This window comes from Tupaia chinensis, unplaced genomic scaffold, assembly GCF_000334495.1.
Source record: "Tupaia chinensis unplaced genomic scaffold, TupChi_1.0 Scaffold000318_1, whole genome shotgun sequence".
Taxonomy (NCBI): domain Eukaryota; kingdom Metazoa; phylum Chordata; class Mammalia; order Scandentia; family Tupaiidae; genus Tupaia; species Tupaia belangeri.
The window spans coordinates 5,159,478-5,174,669 of NW_006159811.1; the positions used below are offsets into that span (position 1 = coordinate 5,159,478).

General features: G+C 43.7%; 1 protein-coding gene across 1 annotated transcript in view; it reads right to left on the minus strand.

Annotated features, from left to right (window-relative positions):
• FRAS1 (Fraser extracellular matrix complex subunit 1) overlaps positions 1-15,192 on the minus strand; it is a 321,939-nt gene that overhangs the window by 245,921 nt on the left and 60,826 nt on the right. Inside the window, 1 exon segment of the mRNA XM_027773018.1 lies at positions 4,988-5,131. Within this exon segment, the coding sequence (XP_027628819.1) occupies positions 4,988-5,131 (144 nt within the window).

A 15,192-nucleotide genomic window follows, 5' to 3' on the forward strand; every position in this document is an offset into this window, starting at 1 on the left:
GAGATGACAGAACTCCCATGCTGGAGAGTATAGACTGAGCAGCAACTCTGGTGAGCACCCTGCACTGCTGGTTACAAAAAGAACATGCGGAGTAAAGAAACTAGTACAGCAGATGACATAATGGCTACGTCGCTGGACTCTCATGTGGTTGACCACGGTATGAGTCCCGGACCTAGTGGCTTAAACTCACTCTGGGTGCATGTGCATGCATGCCCAAGATCCCGAGAGGAGAATGGAGGAGAAGGGACTGCGGCGTGGCCGTCCCCCCTGGGGGTGATTTCTCTCTGTCTCTCTGTCTTTCTGGCGAGCACACATGCCCTATAGCAAAAACCTCTCCAGGGTAAAGAAACCAGCAGTTTTGCTCCTGGGTACAGATCCCGAGGGCTCTGTTACCAAGGCTCATACAGTGACATGTGTAACATTGTTTTCTGATGCAATGGCCTGGGGATGGGAGGAGAGGTGTCTGGCATTGGGAGAGAACGTGGGTGAAAAGTGGGGAAGTCCACCAGTGAGTCCTGGGCATGAGGGAGAAGGGAAGGACTAGATGGCATAACACTGAGAAGACTTTTTTTTCTTTTTTTTGAATTTGCTATAGAGCATATGGACTCCCCAGAGAGAAACAGAGAGAGGGAAATGAGAAAGCCACTCCTATGGAGTGCCCATGCTGCAATCCCTTCTCCTCCATTCTCTTCTCTGGATTTTGGACATGCACATGCGCCTGGCATGATTTTCAAGCCACTGAGTCCCCTAACTTGAACTGCACAGTCAGCCATCTGGGGTCCCGCCGCCTTAACCAACACACTACCGGGTGGCCTATCATGGAGGAGTTTTGACATTATATAGTGCTGAGTAAGAAAAGAAGGCTACAGCATGAACATGTGATCATATGACATCATGTGAGAAAATTAAATATACCAAGGGACTTCAGAAAGGTCCTGTAAAAATGGAATTAAAATATGAGTTTATTCTGTTGCCCCAAAAGTCAAAATCCATTTATTGTTTTTTTCATAATATGTATTTTCCATGAACTTTGTGAAGGACTTCCATCACCCCATATGTACACTCAAAACAAAAATATCCAGTTTAGATAAACTCATAAAGCAAAAAGATTTTAAAAATTAAAATGGTTGCTTGGGCAAAAAAGGAAAAGGAAGATAAAAAAAAAAGAGGAAAGGGGAACCAGCAGTTGGCATAATGGCTGTGTCACTGGACTTCTACATAGTCGACCGCAGTTCAAGTCTCAGACCCAGTGGCTTAAACTCACACCGGGCGCATGTGCTTGTGTGCCCAAGATCCAGAGAGGAGAATGGAGAAGGGATTGCGACGTGGCTGTAGCCCTGGGGGCGGTGATTTCTTACTTTCTGTCTCTCTGTCTCTCTCTGTCTTTCTGACAAGCGTACGCGCCCTATAGCAAAAACCTCTAAAAAATAATAGAGGACAGGAAGAAAAAGAGGAGACGAGAAACAAAGAATGGCTAACAGGAACTTCAGAACTTGCTTTGATTTATTGTGTTAGCTAGAGTCAGAAAAGCCCTTCCTTATAGCACAAATACTTCACGAGTAAAGAATGAGGAGCTTTTTCCTTTGATTAGCTCCACCCTTCATATCTAGTATTTGTGTAACTTGGAACACGTACCACAGATGAGCTGGGTTACTGGAAGTTCATTTGGCCAGGGCACACGACCACTTACAACAGGCTATGCTGGATTTTTCTCAGCACTTGACTTTGAGATGTCTACAGATATGGGCTGGTTGGTTATAAATTATTAAACCAACACCAGCCTGACTTTATCATGAAAAACACTAATCTGAATTGGAAATAAGTCAACTTTATCAGAACTCAATGTCTTAATTAACATTCCGATACCAATCAGCGACTTGGTTCACTGTTGTTTTAGAAAATATTTATGTGAACATTGCTGAAGCCATTTGATACAAAGTCTAACGATTTTGTGAAAAGTGCTCAGCTTTTAGAAGCTCCAGCTTCATTTCTGAAAAGGCCTTATGGCTAATTCCAATCTCAAACTCTCGCATCACAAATTCTCGCATTGTGCTACGCACATGGTATGCGTGCAGTAATTACTTGTTGATCAATTGATTAGCCGGCTGATTAAAGTCAGCTGTGGTCTATCCACCAGTCTGGACATTTTTGTTCTGATGCTTTTCAAAGTGTATACAGATATCATTGCAGATGTATACTCTCTCCCTAAGCCACCTGTTAAGCAATCTCCTTCAGTTCTTCTAGTCTGCAAGGAGGTCTGGCTTTCTTCAACAGCCTCTAAGCCCAAGAAAATTCCTACCTCTCACCGCCTCAAGGGTCCCACTAACTATCCTTCTTTTTATATACACTGCTGCCCCAGAAAAGTAGCTTTCTGATCCAGATACTGTAGAGTCTCAGTAGCAAGTCCTTGTCACTTTTGCTCTGTCAGTGACAGTAACCAGCCTCCCTGGGGATGTAAAGGGTAAATGCCTTTAGGCCTTTGGATTATTGCAAATTTGACATCTGTCGACCTTTAGAGAATACATCTGACTTAATTGAGCAGGGTAGTGATGCTGCAGGAAAAGATTAACATGCTCAGGCTAATGGCAGCCTGGCCTTTCTTTCCTCCTCTCCTGAATCCACACAAAAACACCTGTGACTCATTCTAGTGACTGAGATTTTTTTACACCAGCAATGCTGATCAATCTCTGCACAGCATGGTGCAAGGAGCTGCCAGGGCTTGCTCTCTTTCCTGAGACAAGTGGATTTGTCAAATCCCAAAGATCATCTCATTTGTGCTCTTGCCCTGATCAGTGAGCAAAATGTGGACAAGAACTCACACAAGTTTTATGGGCTGCACACCTTTATCGATTGAGTGGACTTAATTATGAGAAGGAAGCCATCATGGCTTTCTAGGGGTGTGACCATTGCAGCCAACTCAATTCAGACCTTTCATTTACTGTGGGGATGTCCACCTGAAGACCCAGCAATGTCCCCAGAGTAGCCAGCTCATCTAAAGACTAACAGGAAGCCAAGGAAGAAGGAGGAGGAAGGAAGGAAATGATAAAGAGAAGGAAAATAGGAAAAAAAAAAAAAGTAAGCAGAAATGCATAAGGCCCATATAATAGTAGCACAGTGGTTCAAAGGTAGGTAAGCTCCAGAGCCAACTTGACTCCAACTCTACCCCTTATTAGCTGTGTGACCTGAGGTAACATTCTTATCCTTCTCTCTTTCCTTATCTAGATAATGAGAATGAAAATATCTTATGAAATTGTTGTGAGGATTAAACACCAAATATTGATCTAACAGTTGCTCTGTGCCAGGCCCTGTTCTAAGTGTTTGGCATACATTAACTAAGTATTCTCAATAGACTTCTGAGTTCAGTATGTATTAGTTTCATATTGCTGTTGTAACAAGTTAAAACAAACTCTTTGTCTTAAAACAATACAAATTTATTACCATTTTAGATGTCAGAAGTCTTAAAAATCAAGGTGTCAGGGGACCAGCAGTTAGCATAATGGCTATGTCGTTGAATTCCCATGTAGTCAACCATGGTTCGAGTCCCAGACCCAGTGGCTGAAACTCATGCTGGCCGCGTGTGCAAGCGTGCCCAAGATTCTGAGAAGAGAATTAAGGAGAAGGGATTGCGGCATGGCCATCCACCCTGGGGGGTGATTTCTCGCTTTCTATCTCTCTGTCTCTCTCTTTCTCGCAAGCGCACGCGCCCTATAACAAAAACATCTCAAAAAAAAAAAAAAAAAGAAAGAAAGAAAAAGAAATCAAGGTGTTAGCAGGGCTGCATTCCTTCTGGAAGCTCTATGATGAATCATTTTCTTGCCATTTTCCAGGTATGAAAGTCTGCCTGAATGCTCATGGCTCCTTCCTTGCACCACTCCATCACTCTGACTTTGGGTTCCAGTCTCACATCTCCTTCTCTGACTTGACCTTTCAGCCTCCATCATATAAGGACCTTTGTGGTTACACAGGGCTCAACCAGATCATCTAAGAAATTATTCCCATTTCAAGATCCTCAACTTAATCATCCCTACAAAGTACTTTTTACCATCCAAAGTAACACATTGCTATTTTGGGGGATCAGGATATAAGCTATGCTGGAATTATCTTTGGAGGCCATTATTTTGTTGATCACAGATGCTACTATGATCCCCATTTTAAGATGGGAAACTGGCAGATGAAGGAACTTGCCCCAAACTATGCCTTTCCCTATACCTTCCTACCTCTTCATGAGTTATTTTTCTTCCCCTTCTGAAAGAGAAAGAGCAAGAGAAAAAGAGAGAGATTTTTGACAGGTTCTCACCATGTCACAACACTCCTGCCTCGGCATCCTAATTAGCCAGGATTACAGCGTACTGCCTCATCTGGCATGTTCGGGGAACTGAACATGGACCTCCCATATGGAGGGCACACACTCTCTGTGCCCCACCATGACTGTGTCTCACTGGGTCGATATTTATAAAGTCCTTCCAACTTGCCCAAAAAAGAAGACACTGAGCTGGGTTAGTGTTATGTTACTGTTAAGGCCACGGGTGCTCAAGGTAGAAAAGACGACAGCTGCTTCAGTTGTAAGCCAGTGGCACCAACACCAAAGGTGAGTGTGCCCTGAGCTGGCATGGGTCTCTGTCCCTGTGTATATTTAGAAGGCAGGTTGGCACTGGTGTTGATTTGGGACCTGAAAAAAGGAAGGTGTGAGTGGACGCCTTGGTCCTTTCCCTTTAGCTCTGGCTCCTGGGCAGGCAGCCTGGAATTCACTGTCTTTATCTAAGGAAAAGGCTAGAATGAACACCCCAACCCTAAAGAGCTGTCAGGACATTTAAAGGGGATCCCACTGGTGATTGTGCCTTATAAATGACTAAAACAACATCAGTGTCAGTAACGATTTGCATATTTGTTGAACAGAAGTAGCACTGGCTGCAGGAGCTGTGACTGGAATCCAACAAGGATGCTGGAAGAGGAAAAGGAAGGGAGAGGCTTGGGAGCCAGCACTTACCGCTGCAGGTGCCCTGTCTGTTGTAAAAGCCTTCACCACAGCTGGTCACACAGCTGCCTTCTCGCAGCACCTGGAGGGGCTCTCTGCAGGCCAAGCAGTGCTTCTCCGTGGGACCCCAGCAGCTCACACAGGACTCATGACAGACTACAAGTAAACAGTAAGATCAGTGAATAGCCTACTATAGACAGAGCTGGTCAACATTTTTCTTTCAAAGGTTTTAGAATTCACAAGGAGGATGTTGGCTGGCTCCTTGTTTCCTAAATTGCTATGCACATGTGTACCCCTCAGGAGAAATGTAACCTCACCTCCTAAAAAAAATTATTTCTGGGGCACGAGCAGATGGCCTAATGGTTATATCCGCCACATCCCATGTAGTAGACCATGGTTCAGGTCCTGGACCTTGCAGCTTAAACTCACACTAGGTACATGTTCATGTGTGACCAATATCCTGAGAGGAGAATGAAGGAGAAGGAATTGCAGGATGGCCATCCTCTCCGAGGGGATGTGGGGGTGAAGGGGGTGGTAATTTCTTGCTTTCTGTCTCTCTCTCTGTTTCTCTCTGTCTCTCTGGGGAGTTCACATGCCCTATAGCAAAAAAAAAAAAAAAAAATCTCTCAAAAAAAGAAAATATGTCTGTCAGCCAAAAGTACAACTTCAAAAAAGGATGGAGCCGACATTTGAAAAATGAAATCAGAGCCTTTTGAGTAATCGGAGTCACAGAAAAGAAAAGTCATCATTTTCTTGCCAAAGAAGGGCTGTCCAATGAAATCAGATGCCTCTGACCCTGTCTTCTATAATCGCACTACAACCAAGTGCCCACACATTCACCTCTCACCTCCAGCACCGCCAGAACCAGCCAGAAGGGATGCCCTCTCTTCTAGTCCTTGACTAGACCTTCCCAGACCCAGCACAACTCAGGATCCACTGCTCTCTGCCTCCCACGCCCCACCTCTCTCTCACGCCCTCACTTGCCAGCCCCTTTTCCTGGCCTTCCTCACAACTCTTCCCTCTACTTTTCCACAAATAGCAGCCACCCGCACGTGGATCTCGAGGACTCACGGAGCCTGCTTCTCTCAGTTTCTAACTACAGGGTGGCTTCTAGATCAGAGCTGTTCCTCTAAGATGCTGGAATTTCCTTCTCTTCCAACATTTGATTTTTCTGTTGTTGTTACTCTTTTTTTTTTTTTTGGAGGGTTTTTTTTTTTACTATAGGGCGCATGCGCTCACCAGACAGACAGAGAGAGACATAGAGACAGAAAGCGAGAAATCACCCCCCAGGGGGGATGGTCACGCCGCAGTCCCTTCTCCTCCATTCTCCTCTCGGGATCTTTGGCACGCACGCACACGCGCCCGGCGTGAGATTTCAGCCACTGGGTCCGGGACGCGAACCGCGGTCAACTACGTGGGAGTCCAGCGACATAGCCATTACGCTAACTGCTGGTTCCCTGTTGTTGTTACTCTTCATATTTGCTCTTCACCTCAGCGCTTCTGCAGAGAGATGCTTATTCTGAATAACTCAGATTCAGATAACTGTTCCTATGGCTAACTTCACGTAGGCATTTGTTAAGACATCCTAATTTTAAAAAATATTTATTTCACCATGGGACTTAAATATTTTTGGCAGAGGCATTGATTCTGATCAAAACTGGTAGAGCGAATTAATGCCTTTGCTGCTTATAAATGGCTTGACAGCCACACCTTAGAATTCAATTAAGCGTCCCCTTCGAGGAAGAAGGAGGAATATCTGCATTGCCACCTCAAGATCCAATCCTTTCCTTTCAGTTCTAAATTGCACAAGAAAGTTTTATTTTCAGACAATTTTTCTCCCCTAAAAATTCAGTGATCATTACAATTCATGTTAAGTGCGAGGAAGAGCTTTGCAGTAAAGAGTAGCTGCAGAGGCAGTGGTGGGGATCAACTTCAGATAGATCTAAAGGGCAACCATGCCCAGGGAGAGTGAGCACAGAGCGAGCCAAGTGCCTGAGAAGGGATGGAGTGGAGCTCTTCAGAGGGCTGAAGCCTGCCCTTGTGGTGGGAGCTGCAGGCGCGCAGTATGTGGTGGTATGATTTGTGACTGCAGCCATTGACAGGGGCCTGATCATCCTTGGCCTTGGAGACCATGAAAAGAAATTAAGATTTCTGGGGACCAGCAGGTGGCGTGGTGGTTAAAGCACTGGACTCCCACATGGCCAACTGCAGTTCATGTCCCAGACCCAGTGGCTTAAAAAATCACACAAGTCATGTGTGCATGTCTGTTCAAAATCCCAGGAGGAGAATGGAGGAGAAGGGACTGGAGCATGGCCAGGCCCCTCCCCCAGGGTGCTACTTCTCACTGTCTCTCTCCAGCAGTCACATGTGTCCTAAGGCCATAAAAAAAGGAATTGGGTTTTCTGTCCTACAGTGTGAAGTTATGAATGGGCTCACAAAGGAGAGACCCAAGGTATGAACAAGATTTTTCAAAGCTTCTTTGGCTACTGTGTGGTAGGTTGAAGGAAGGACCTGGTGTTTACTGTGTGGTTCAGGTAAGAAGGAACAATGACTTGGACTAAATGGGTAAGAAGCAGAAATGAAGGAAATTTCCCTTATTTATTATGCAAGACCATAAGCTTTGTGAGGGTAGAGCCCATTTCTATTTTATTAACTCTGCCAGGCACACTGCTTATGCTTTATAAACATCTCTTGAGTGGCTTTACTTATACTCAACTCATTTATATTTTATATATGTTATGCAAGAATACCAGTCATATTTAGGATAAGCTTCTGGCACTACATTATAACTAAAGATGTGGATGCAAAGATCTCAGTGACAAATCAACCCTTGGCACACATGAAATCTGTCATTTGTTTATTCAACCACTCTTTGATTGTTGACTGTCGTCATCGACAGTGTCTATCACTGCTCCTCTCTTAGCCTCAATCACTCCGGAGATGAACAAAAGTTGTTACCTACACATACGATCAAACAAAACATCCAAACTCATTTCTTTTTTCTTTTTTTGGGGGGGGAGGTTTTTGCTATAGGGCGCATGCACTCGCCAGAGAGACAGAGAGACAGAAAGCGAGAAATCACCCCCCAGGGGGGATGGCCACGCCACAATCCTAATCTCTTCTCCTCTGTTCTCCTCATGGGATCTTGGGCACGCACGCACATGCGCCCAGTGTGAGTTTTAAGCCACCGGGTCTGGGACACGAACTGCGGTCGACTATATGGGAGTCCAGCAACATAACCATTATGCTAACTGCTGGTCCCTCAAACTCATGTCTAAGAAGTTATGGCAGGCTGATGGATCAATGTTCAATAGAAGGATGCAAAGTGGAATGGTAACCTTCAGAAACTTCCCAGCTAGGCTCAGGGAAGCCAGGGGACTTGGGGTCTGCCACAGGAACGTTTAAAACACTCCATCGCTGGAGTCCTATAGGGGGCACTGTGCAAACTGCACTGGGAAATAAATGTCCAGGGGGATGATAATGAAAAATGAGGCTACAAAAACAAGGGCCCGACTACCAAAGTCCCCTGGGCCAGGGTAAGGACCTTGGAGTTCATCTCATGAAGTTTAAATCAGGACAGTGGAATGATCAGTTTTGCTTTTTAGAGAGTTCAAGCTGGCAGTGGAGAAAGGAAAGGGCGCTTAATGACATCTTTAGGGGATAACATCATCTTTGTCCAGGAGACAAGGATGGACAGGAGACAAGGCCATTGCCCCGTGTCTCAGGTGTTTAGAGAACTGGCTGAATGGAACTCAGCTGCATAGTTGATAGAATAAGAAAATATGCCCAACTTTGCTATTTCCTTGCTAGTCTGGCTTCATCTCTAGGACCCCTGGAGGACACCATGTTCCAGACAGCAAAAGGAATGGCCCAGAGGTGGATTTAGGTCCTCCTCCTTCAGACAGATCTGGATCTGTGCCATTGTTGAATATATATTTTTTAATTATTTATTTATTTTATTTATTATTGTTGTTATTATTTTAAGTTTTGCTATAGAGCACGTGTGTTCACCAGAAAGAGAGAGAGGGGGGCAGAGGAGAGAGAAGGTGAGAAAGCAAATGATCAGGTCCAGATCTCAAACCGCAGTTGACAATGTGAGAGTACAGTGTCTTAACCACCATGCCACCTGCTGGCCCGTTAAATGCATTTTAAAAAATATATTTATTTCCTTCCTGAAAGAGAGAGGGACACACACACACAGAGAAATAAGAACCCTCAAGAGGTCTCACACTCCAGAACTCTCGTACCACAATACCCCTACTCCAAGACTTTTAGTCACCAAGATCACAGGCATGGGCATGTAACAGGTGAGTCTGGCATGTACAAATTGACCTGGGAACCAAACCTCCATCTTCCACATGGTCTTCAGCACTGCTGTGGCCATTGTGACTGGGCTACTTATTAAATACTTTTAATATCAACTTTGGTGTTGCCAATCAGAAAAGGGCCCAGAGGCTGGGTAGGATAGCTTCTGTCAACAACAGGACAACATTCAGGTCCCTCATAAACTGGACCCTCCTGAACCTTCCAGCTGTGTCTTCCACTCCCTCTGCATGCATGCCTATTCTACGGAGCACGGTGCCCTAAGCACGCCGTATGCCTGCCCGTAGGTTCTGGCTGCCCTACACAGGATGTGTGCCCAGCTAGCAGTGCCCCTGGCACTGAGATACCTTAGCCGCTGAGATACCGTTTATAGTTCATTTCCCATTTATATCTGTGGTTCCTAAATTGTCACTATTCAGTGAAGCTTTGTTGCACTTGTCCAAAGTGAGTCATTTCTTTCTCTGTGTTTCAGCAGAATTGTACACATGCCTCTTCTATGATATTATCCTACTATACTAATTACTGGGTTACAAGTCAATCTCCTTCAATGGAATGTAATAACCTTTTCAAATGCACACTATGTTTTATTCCTCTTAAATATATCCCAGGGCCCAGATTGATGCCTGGTATTCACTCAATACTCATTAAATATACGGTAAATGAATGCACAGTAGATTTTATTTGATTGGTTATGAGGAATTCAGCCTATCGGTTACCTTTTGCATGGAGGTCACAGTTTTAAGGTATGATAAGATAGAAAAACTTGAGGCTGCAATATTTATTTAATAAATGCTTCAGTCGAGACCTGCTTATAAGGACAGGCTCTATAAAGAGTACCAAGTGTGATACTGGTCTTCCTGGTCCAGCTCTTTTTTCTGGATTGGACAACAGCAGAAGACATTTTTACTTCAACACAGGCCTCCACCAAGCTGTTGTTTCCTCTAACGATATACTCCCACTGTGTTTAACAATTTATTTCTAAGTCCTAACACTGAACATATGCTCCTGCAGATTCTCTCTTCTTGCAGGCTTATTTTGCATGTGACTTTTATTACATTTGAGTTATAATGAAAATGAGAGGTCATTTCCTGACTTTTCATCACAATTTCTCGTCTCAGAGTTTGAGTTATCTATTGAAAATCGTGGCAATAAATTAAAAAAAAAAAAATGAATGAATAGGGGTAAGCCATCTTCTGATCTAACATGCAGTTGGTTAAGGCTCCTAACTTTACTGGAGTAGTACAAGACATGGCTTGTTAAGAAATTGATTTCAGAAAATTTAAAGGAATAAATTACTTTCCTTTTGGCAACTCTATATTGAAACCCTACTCTGAAAATAAGAATCTTTTTTTTTTTTTTTTTGTACTTGGTCATTTAAATGGGGGCCGGCAGGGGGGGGGGTAGTTAAGAGTGCTGTACTCCCACATGGCTGACTATGGTTCGAGTCCTGGAGCTGGTGGCTTGCTTTCTCGCTTTTCCTCTCTCTCTCTTTCATGCTGTCCCTCTCTAGTCAAATTAAAATAAGTACATAAGTAAAGTCAAATAAAATAGTTTAAAAAAAAAAAGAAGATTGTTTTAATTTTGTTTAAATCTGTGCTTCTGTAAGAATAAATGCAGCCCTCTTCCTGGGAAGTGTTAAAAGCACTTCTTGCAGGCGATTTATTTCCCTCACAGCCTTTCCAGACTCCAGAAAGTGGGCAGAGATGCCAGAGGGCTCAGCCTTGCAGAGCAAGGAAAGAGAAGGGCCCTGGGTTCCTTGCCTTTTCCAAGGTCTCTTGGAACAAGTCTCCAGGGAATTAGCATACTTGATCTGTAGGCCTGCTCAGATACTTCAGACAGCCTGCAGTTCAGATTTCCAAACTACCGTGATACTTTCATTCACAACTTCACGGAAAGAGGCCAAATTTTAAACACAGACAGGTATGCCATACACAAACAAAATTCCTTCATCCTGTTTTCTATCCATTTTGTGACTGCAGCCAGCTTTCCTTCTCATCTTCACAACTGACTCGAAAATACTTGTCAAGATTTCAAGTATTATCAGGAGACAGTGAGTAAACTTTGAGTAAAAAGTTCTTGCTAGATGAAAACATGTTCTATTTTAAACTCAACTTCATTGTTTCCTGGTTTGCTGAACTACAAAATGAGAATAATAGTATTTGTCATGCCGAATTCATGAAGATATGGGTGAGATGATGGGTCTGGAAAAACAAAATGGGGCTGGCCTTGAAACACAGCAGTTAAGTGCAAAAGGATCTGGATCCCGCATGTCTGGTAGAGGTCTGAGGCCCAGTCCCAGTGGCTTAAATAAACACACCAGGCAGGATTTTAATTTAGAATGCTGATGGATGGTAAAATGAAGGGGGAAAAAAAGGACTGACATGACCAGGCCCTGCTGAGAAGTTCTCTCTCTCTTGCTTTCTCTGTCTCTGGTCTATATGTAAGAATCCTCTGGCAAGGAGAAAAAAGAAGAAAAGAAAGAAGAGGGGAGGCAGAGAATGTTGTATGTGACCATTTGAATGGCACGAGAGAGAGTCAGCAAATCCTGTCCCGACTGATGTCAAAAGCAAAGTGATTTTAAGAAGAACAAATGAAAGTGCAAAATAAGACAGAAGAGGGAAAGATGGAAGAGGCAATGGGAAAGGGAGGTTCCCTTAGAAAGAGACAGAAGCAACGAAAGAGAGGCCACAGGAATTATGCCAGCAGCTCCAGCCTTTCCTGGAGGCCTCATACTCAAGAAAGAGGCTCTCTCCTTGCAGCCTCTACAAACGACAAAGGCCTTTGGAAAGTGATTATTAATAGCTTGGGGAGGCTCAGAGGGTTGGCAGACTGCTCTATGTCCCTCCCTCCATCCCCTAATCACAGCACACGAGGCCAAGGCTGGCTGCCTAAGAAGCTCAAACGCCAGACTTTGAAAAGGAGAGCCGGACCATCCCCACTTTGATCCTTATATTCCAATCTGCCGTCTCCCACCAAGCTGGGCTTCTGCACTCCACCTGCCTCCCTCTGCCAACAGAGAGCTTTCCATCCTGACCTGAGAATGTCTGATCTCCCCATATTCTGAAAACCTGTAAGTACTGGATAGAGTTAGTAAGAAAAAAATACAAACACGTGAAAAAATTGTTCAGCCTCATGAAGAGCCAGAGATACGCCAACTAAACAAGAAAGCAGCAACTAGGCACAAAGGATTAGACGTACCATTGAAAGGTGCACATATCTTGGAAACTGCTTAGTGATGGAAAAAGGGAAAGAATGAAATATTCATCCAGTGATATTCATGAATATTTAAAATACGTACAGGGGAAACAAGAAGAACACATATGCACAAAACCACATGTTGGATTGCAGTAGAATAGCTACTGAAGTGAGAAGCTGGGAAGTAGGGGAGCTGGAATAGGGTGTGGGGGAAAAAAGGAATAAATTCAGGCAAGCAGACAGACAGATAAGCAAAAAAAATAGCCTGGCCAGGCCCATGATGAAAAAATAGCCTGGCCAGGCCCTGCTGTCTGGGGCCAGCAGGTGGCATGGCGGTCAAGGTTCTGGACTTCCACATAGCTGACCATGGTTCATGTCCCAGACCTGGTGGTTTAAAACTCGTGCCAGGTGCATGTACGTGCCCAAAACCCCAGGAGGAGAATGGTGGAGGAGGGATTACAACATGGTCATCCCCTCAGGGGAGTTACATCACTTTCCCTCTCGCTGTCTCTCTCTGGCAAGCACACAAGCCCTATGGTAAAAATAAACAAAAAGTAAAAATAAAAGAAAGAAAATGGGTTGTCAAATGACAAGCATGATATACTCAACCTGCTTCATATGAATCTGAAAAATAAGTAAAAGAAAAAAAATGCACAAGGTTCTATTTTAGACCATTCAAATTGACAAATTTAAGAAATGTATTATTTAGTGTTGACAAGGATGGGGACAAGGAGTACTCTCTCACATTTCTGATAGAAATGCAAACTCGCACAGCTTTTTAAAAAAGATAGTTATATTCTAATAGGTTTGAAAAAGTATCAAAATACACATATGTATACTTGGGACCAGCAATCACATTTATTTTATTAGATAGAGTTATTCTAATCAAAAATATTTACTAAAGGGGCCTGATGGCCTGGCAGTAAAACACAATGCTCTGCGGGGACCAGCAGGTGGTGTGGTGGTTAAGGCACTGGGTGCTCCCACATGGCTGACCACGGTTCGAGTCCTGGACCTGGTGGCTTACTCTCTCACCTTCTGGCTCTCTGTGTGTATCTCTCTAGTCAAATTAAAAATGAATGAATGAATAAGTAAAGTTAAATAAATAATTAAAAAAAATAAAAATAAAAACCACAAAGCTCTGTGAGGCTGACCCAAATGGGAAGGTTCTGGGTTCATGTCTAGAAACGTCCCTGAGTGCACTGCTATGTCTTGCAGTATGGCCAAGTGCATGTGTGTCTGTGATCTGAACTGACTGAGACTAGAGGCAGACCACAGCATCAGGACCCTTCTGGGGGTGCCTGTCTCTCTGTCTTATTCTCTCTGTCTATCTCTCTTGCTCATGAAAGAATGGAGGAAAAAATCTTTTAAAAAATTACCATGATTTCTACTAAAAATGTGCACATAGTAATTATTTATAATACTGGAAAATTAGGAACAAACATCAAACAGTAGAGGATTGGTTAAATAAACGATGGCATAGTCAGAGATGAAAAGATACACAACAGTTTTAAAAAGATGTTGTAGAGGATAGATAACACAAAGAAAACTGTCTCTGAAGTGTGATTTTAGTGTTCCACATATGCACAAGGACATATTAATAATTCAGGAAGACGTATACCAAAATACTAATAGTTGTTTTTGGAAGAGTTTGAGTTAGAGATTTTAGCTGATTTTTTAAAATTATATCTTATTATTTTAAACCTTACCAATTTTTATTTTTGAATAAACATGAATTCATCTGGTACTTAAGGGAAAAAAAATTGCTTCAGTGAGGGTGAGTAGGCAGACCTTGTCATCTTTTCCCCATGGTACATGCTAGGTAAACAGCGACTTCATCTATTAACCACGTTTGTGATAGAGCTAAATGATTTACCCACCTTGGGTAACTTCTCTAAATTTTTAGCAGGATCTGTAGACACAGAACTTGAACCAAAAGAATGACTTCCTATCTGACAGAGGCCTTGGCAGGTCCACACAGAGAAAGGGTTTACAAGCAGCTTGCTTTTCATTAATTTGCAAGCCAGAGGATAAAGGCAGACATTCAGCTCATCAGGAAATCTTTAAGGTTATTCCTTCTAGCTCATGCCCCTCCACCTATAACCCTAAAGCTACAACACCAGTACATCCCAAGCATTTCCAAACACAGTGACCCCCTAGGCCTGCCTGCTGAGCTTCCACTCACCCACTATGACCACTAGCAACCCACAGCTGCTAGGACGCCCTGACTTCCCTCCCCAGGCCTACACCCTCAGCCCCTATTAATTAAACAGCTGGCAACTTCTCCACGATGTCTATTTGTCCATAAAAACTAAAGAGCCAAAGGAGGAACCACCAACCAGAAGGAAGTTTTGGATGGGGAGAGTCGGCAGACTTTCTGGCTGCACTAGCCTAGCCGCTCAGATCTTGGGCAGCGATAACAGAGCGGTGTTGGGGGGGGGGAGAGTGGGGGGGAGAGGCGTGCAGAGCAGGGATAACATTGGGGTGGGGAATGGTGAAGAGACAGAAAGGATGTATGCCACACAGTCTGGCTAAAATAACTGAGAACCCTAGAAACTGGGCAAGAGGCCAGAAGATTTGTCACTAGTTTGTAATCTGTAACTGAAATATTGTAGAGTGCAGATTTATCAGCAAGAATGGAATCTGTCTGGAAGATCAACTCCCTTGCATTTGTGGCCGGCTTTCTGGACTGGAATGTG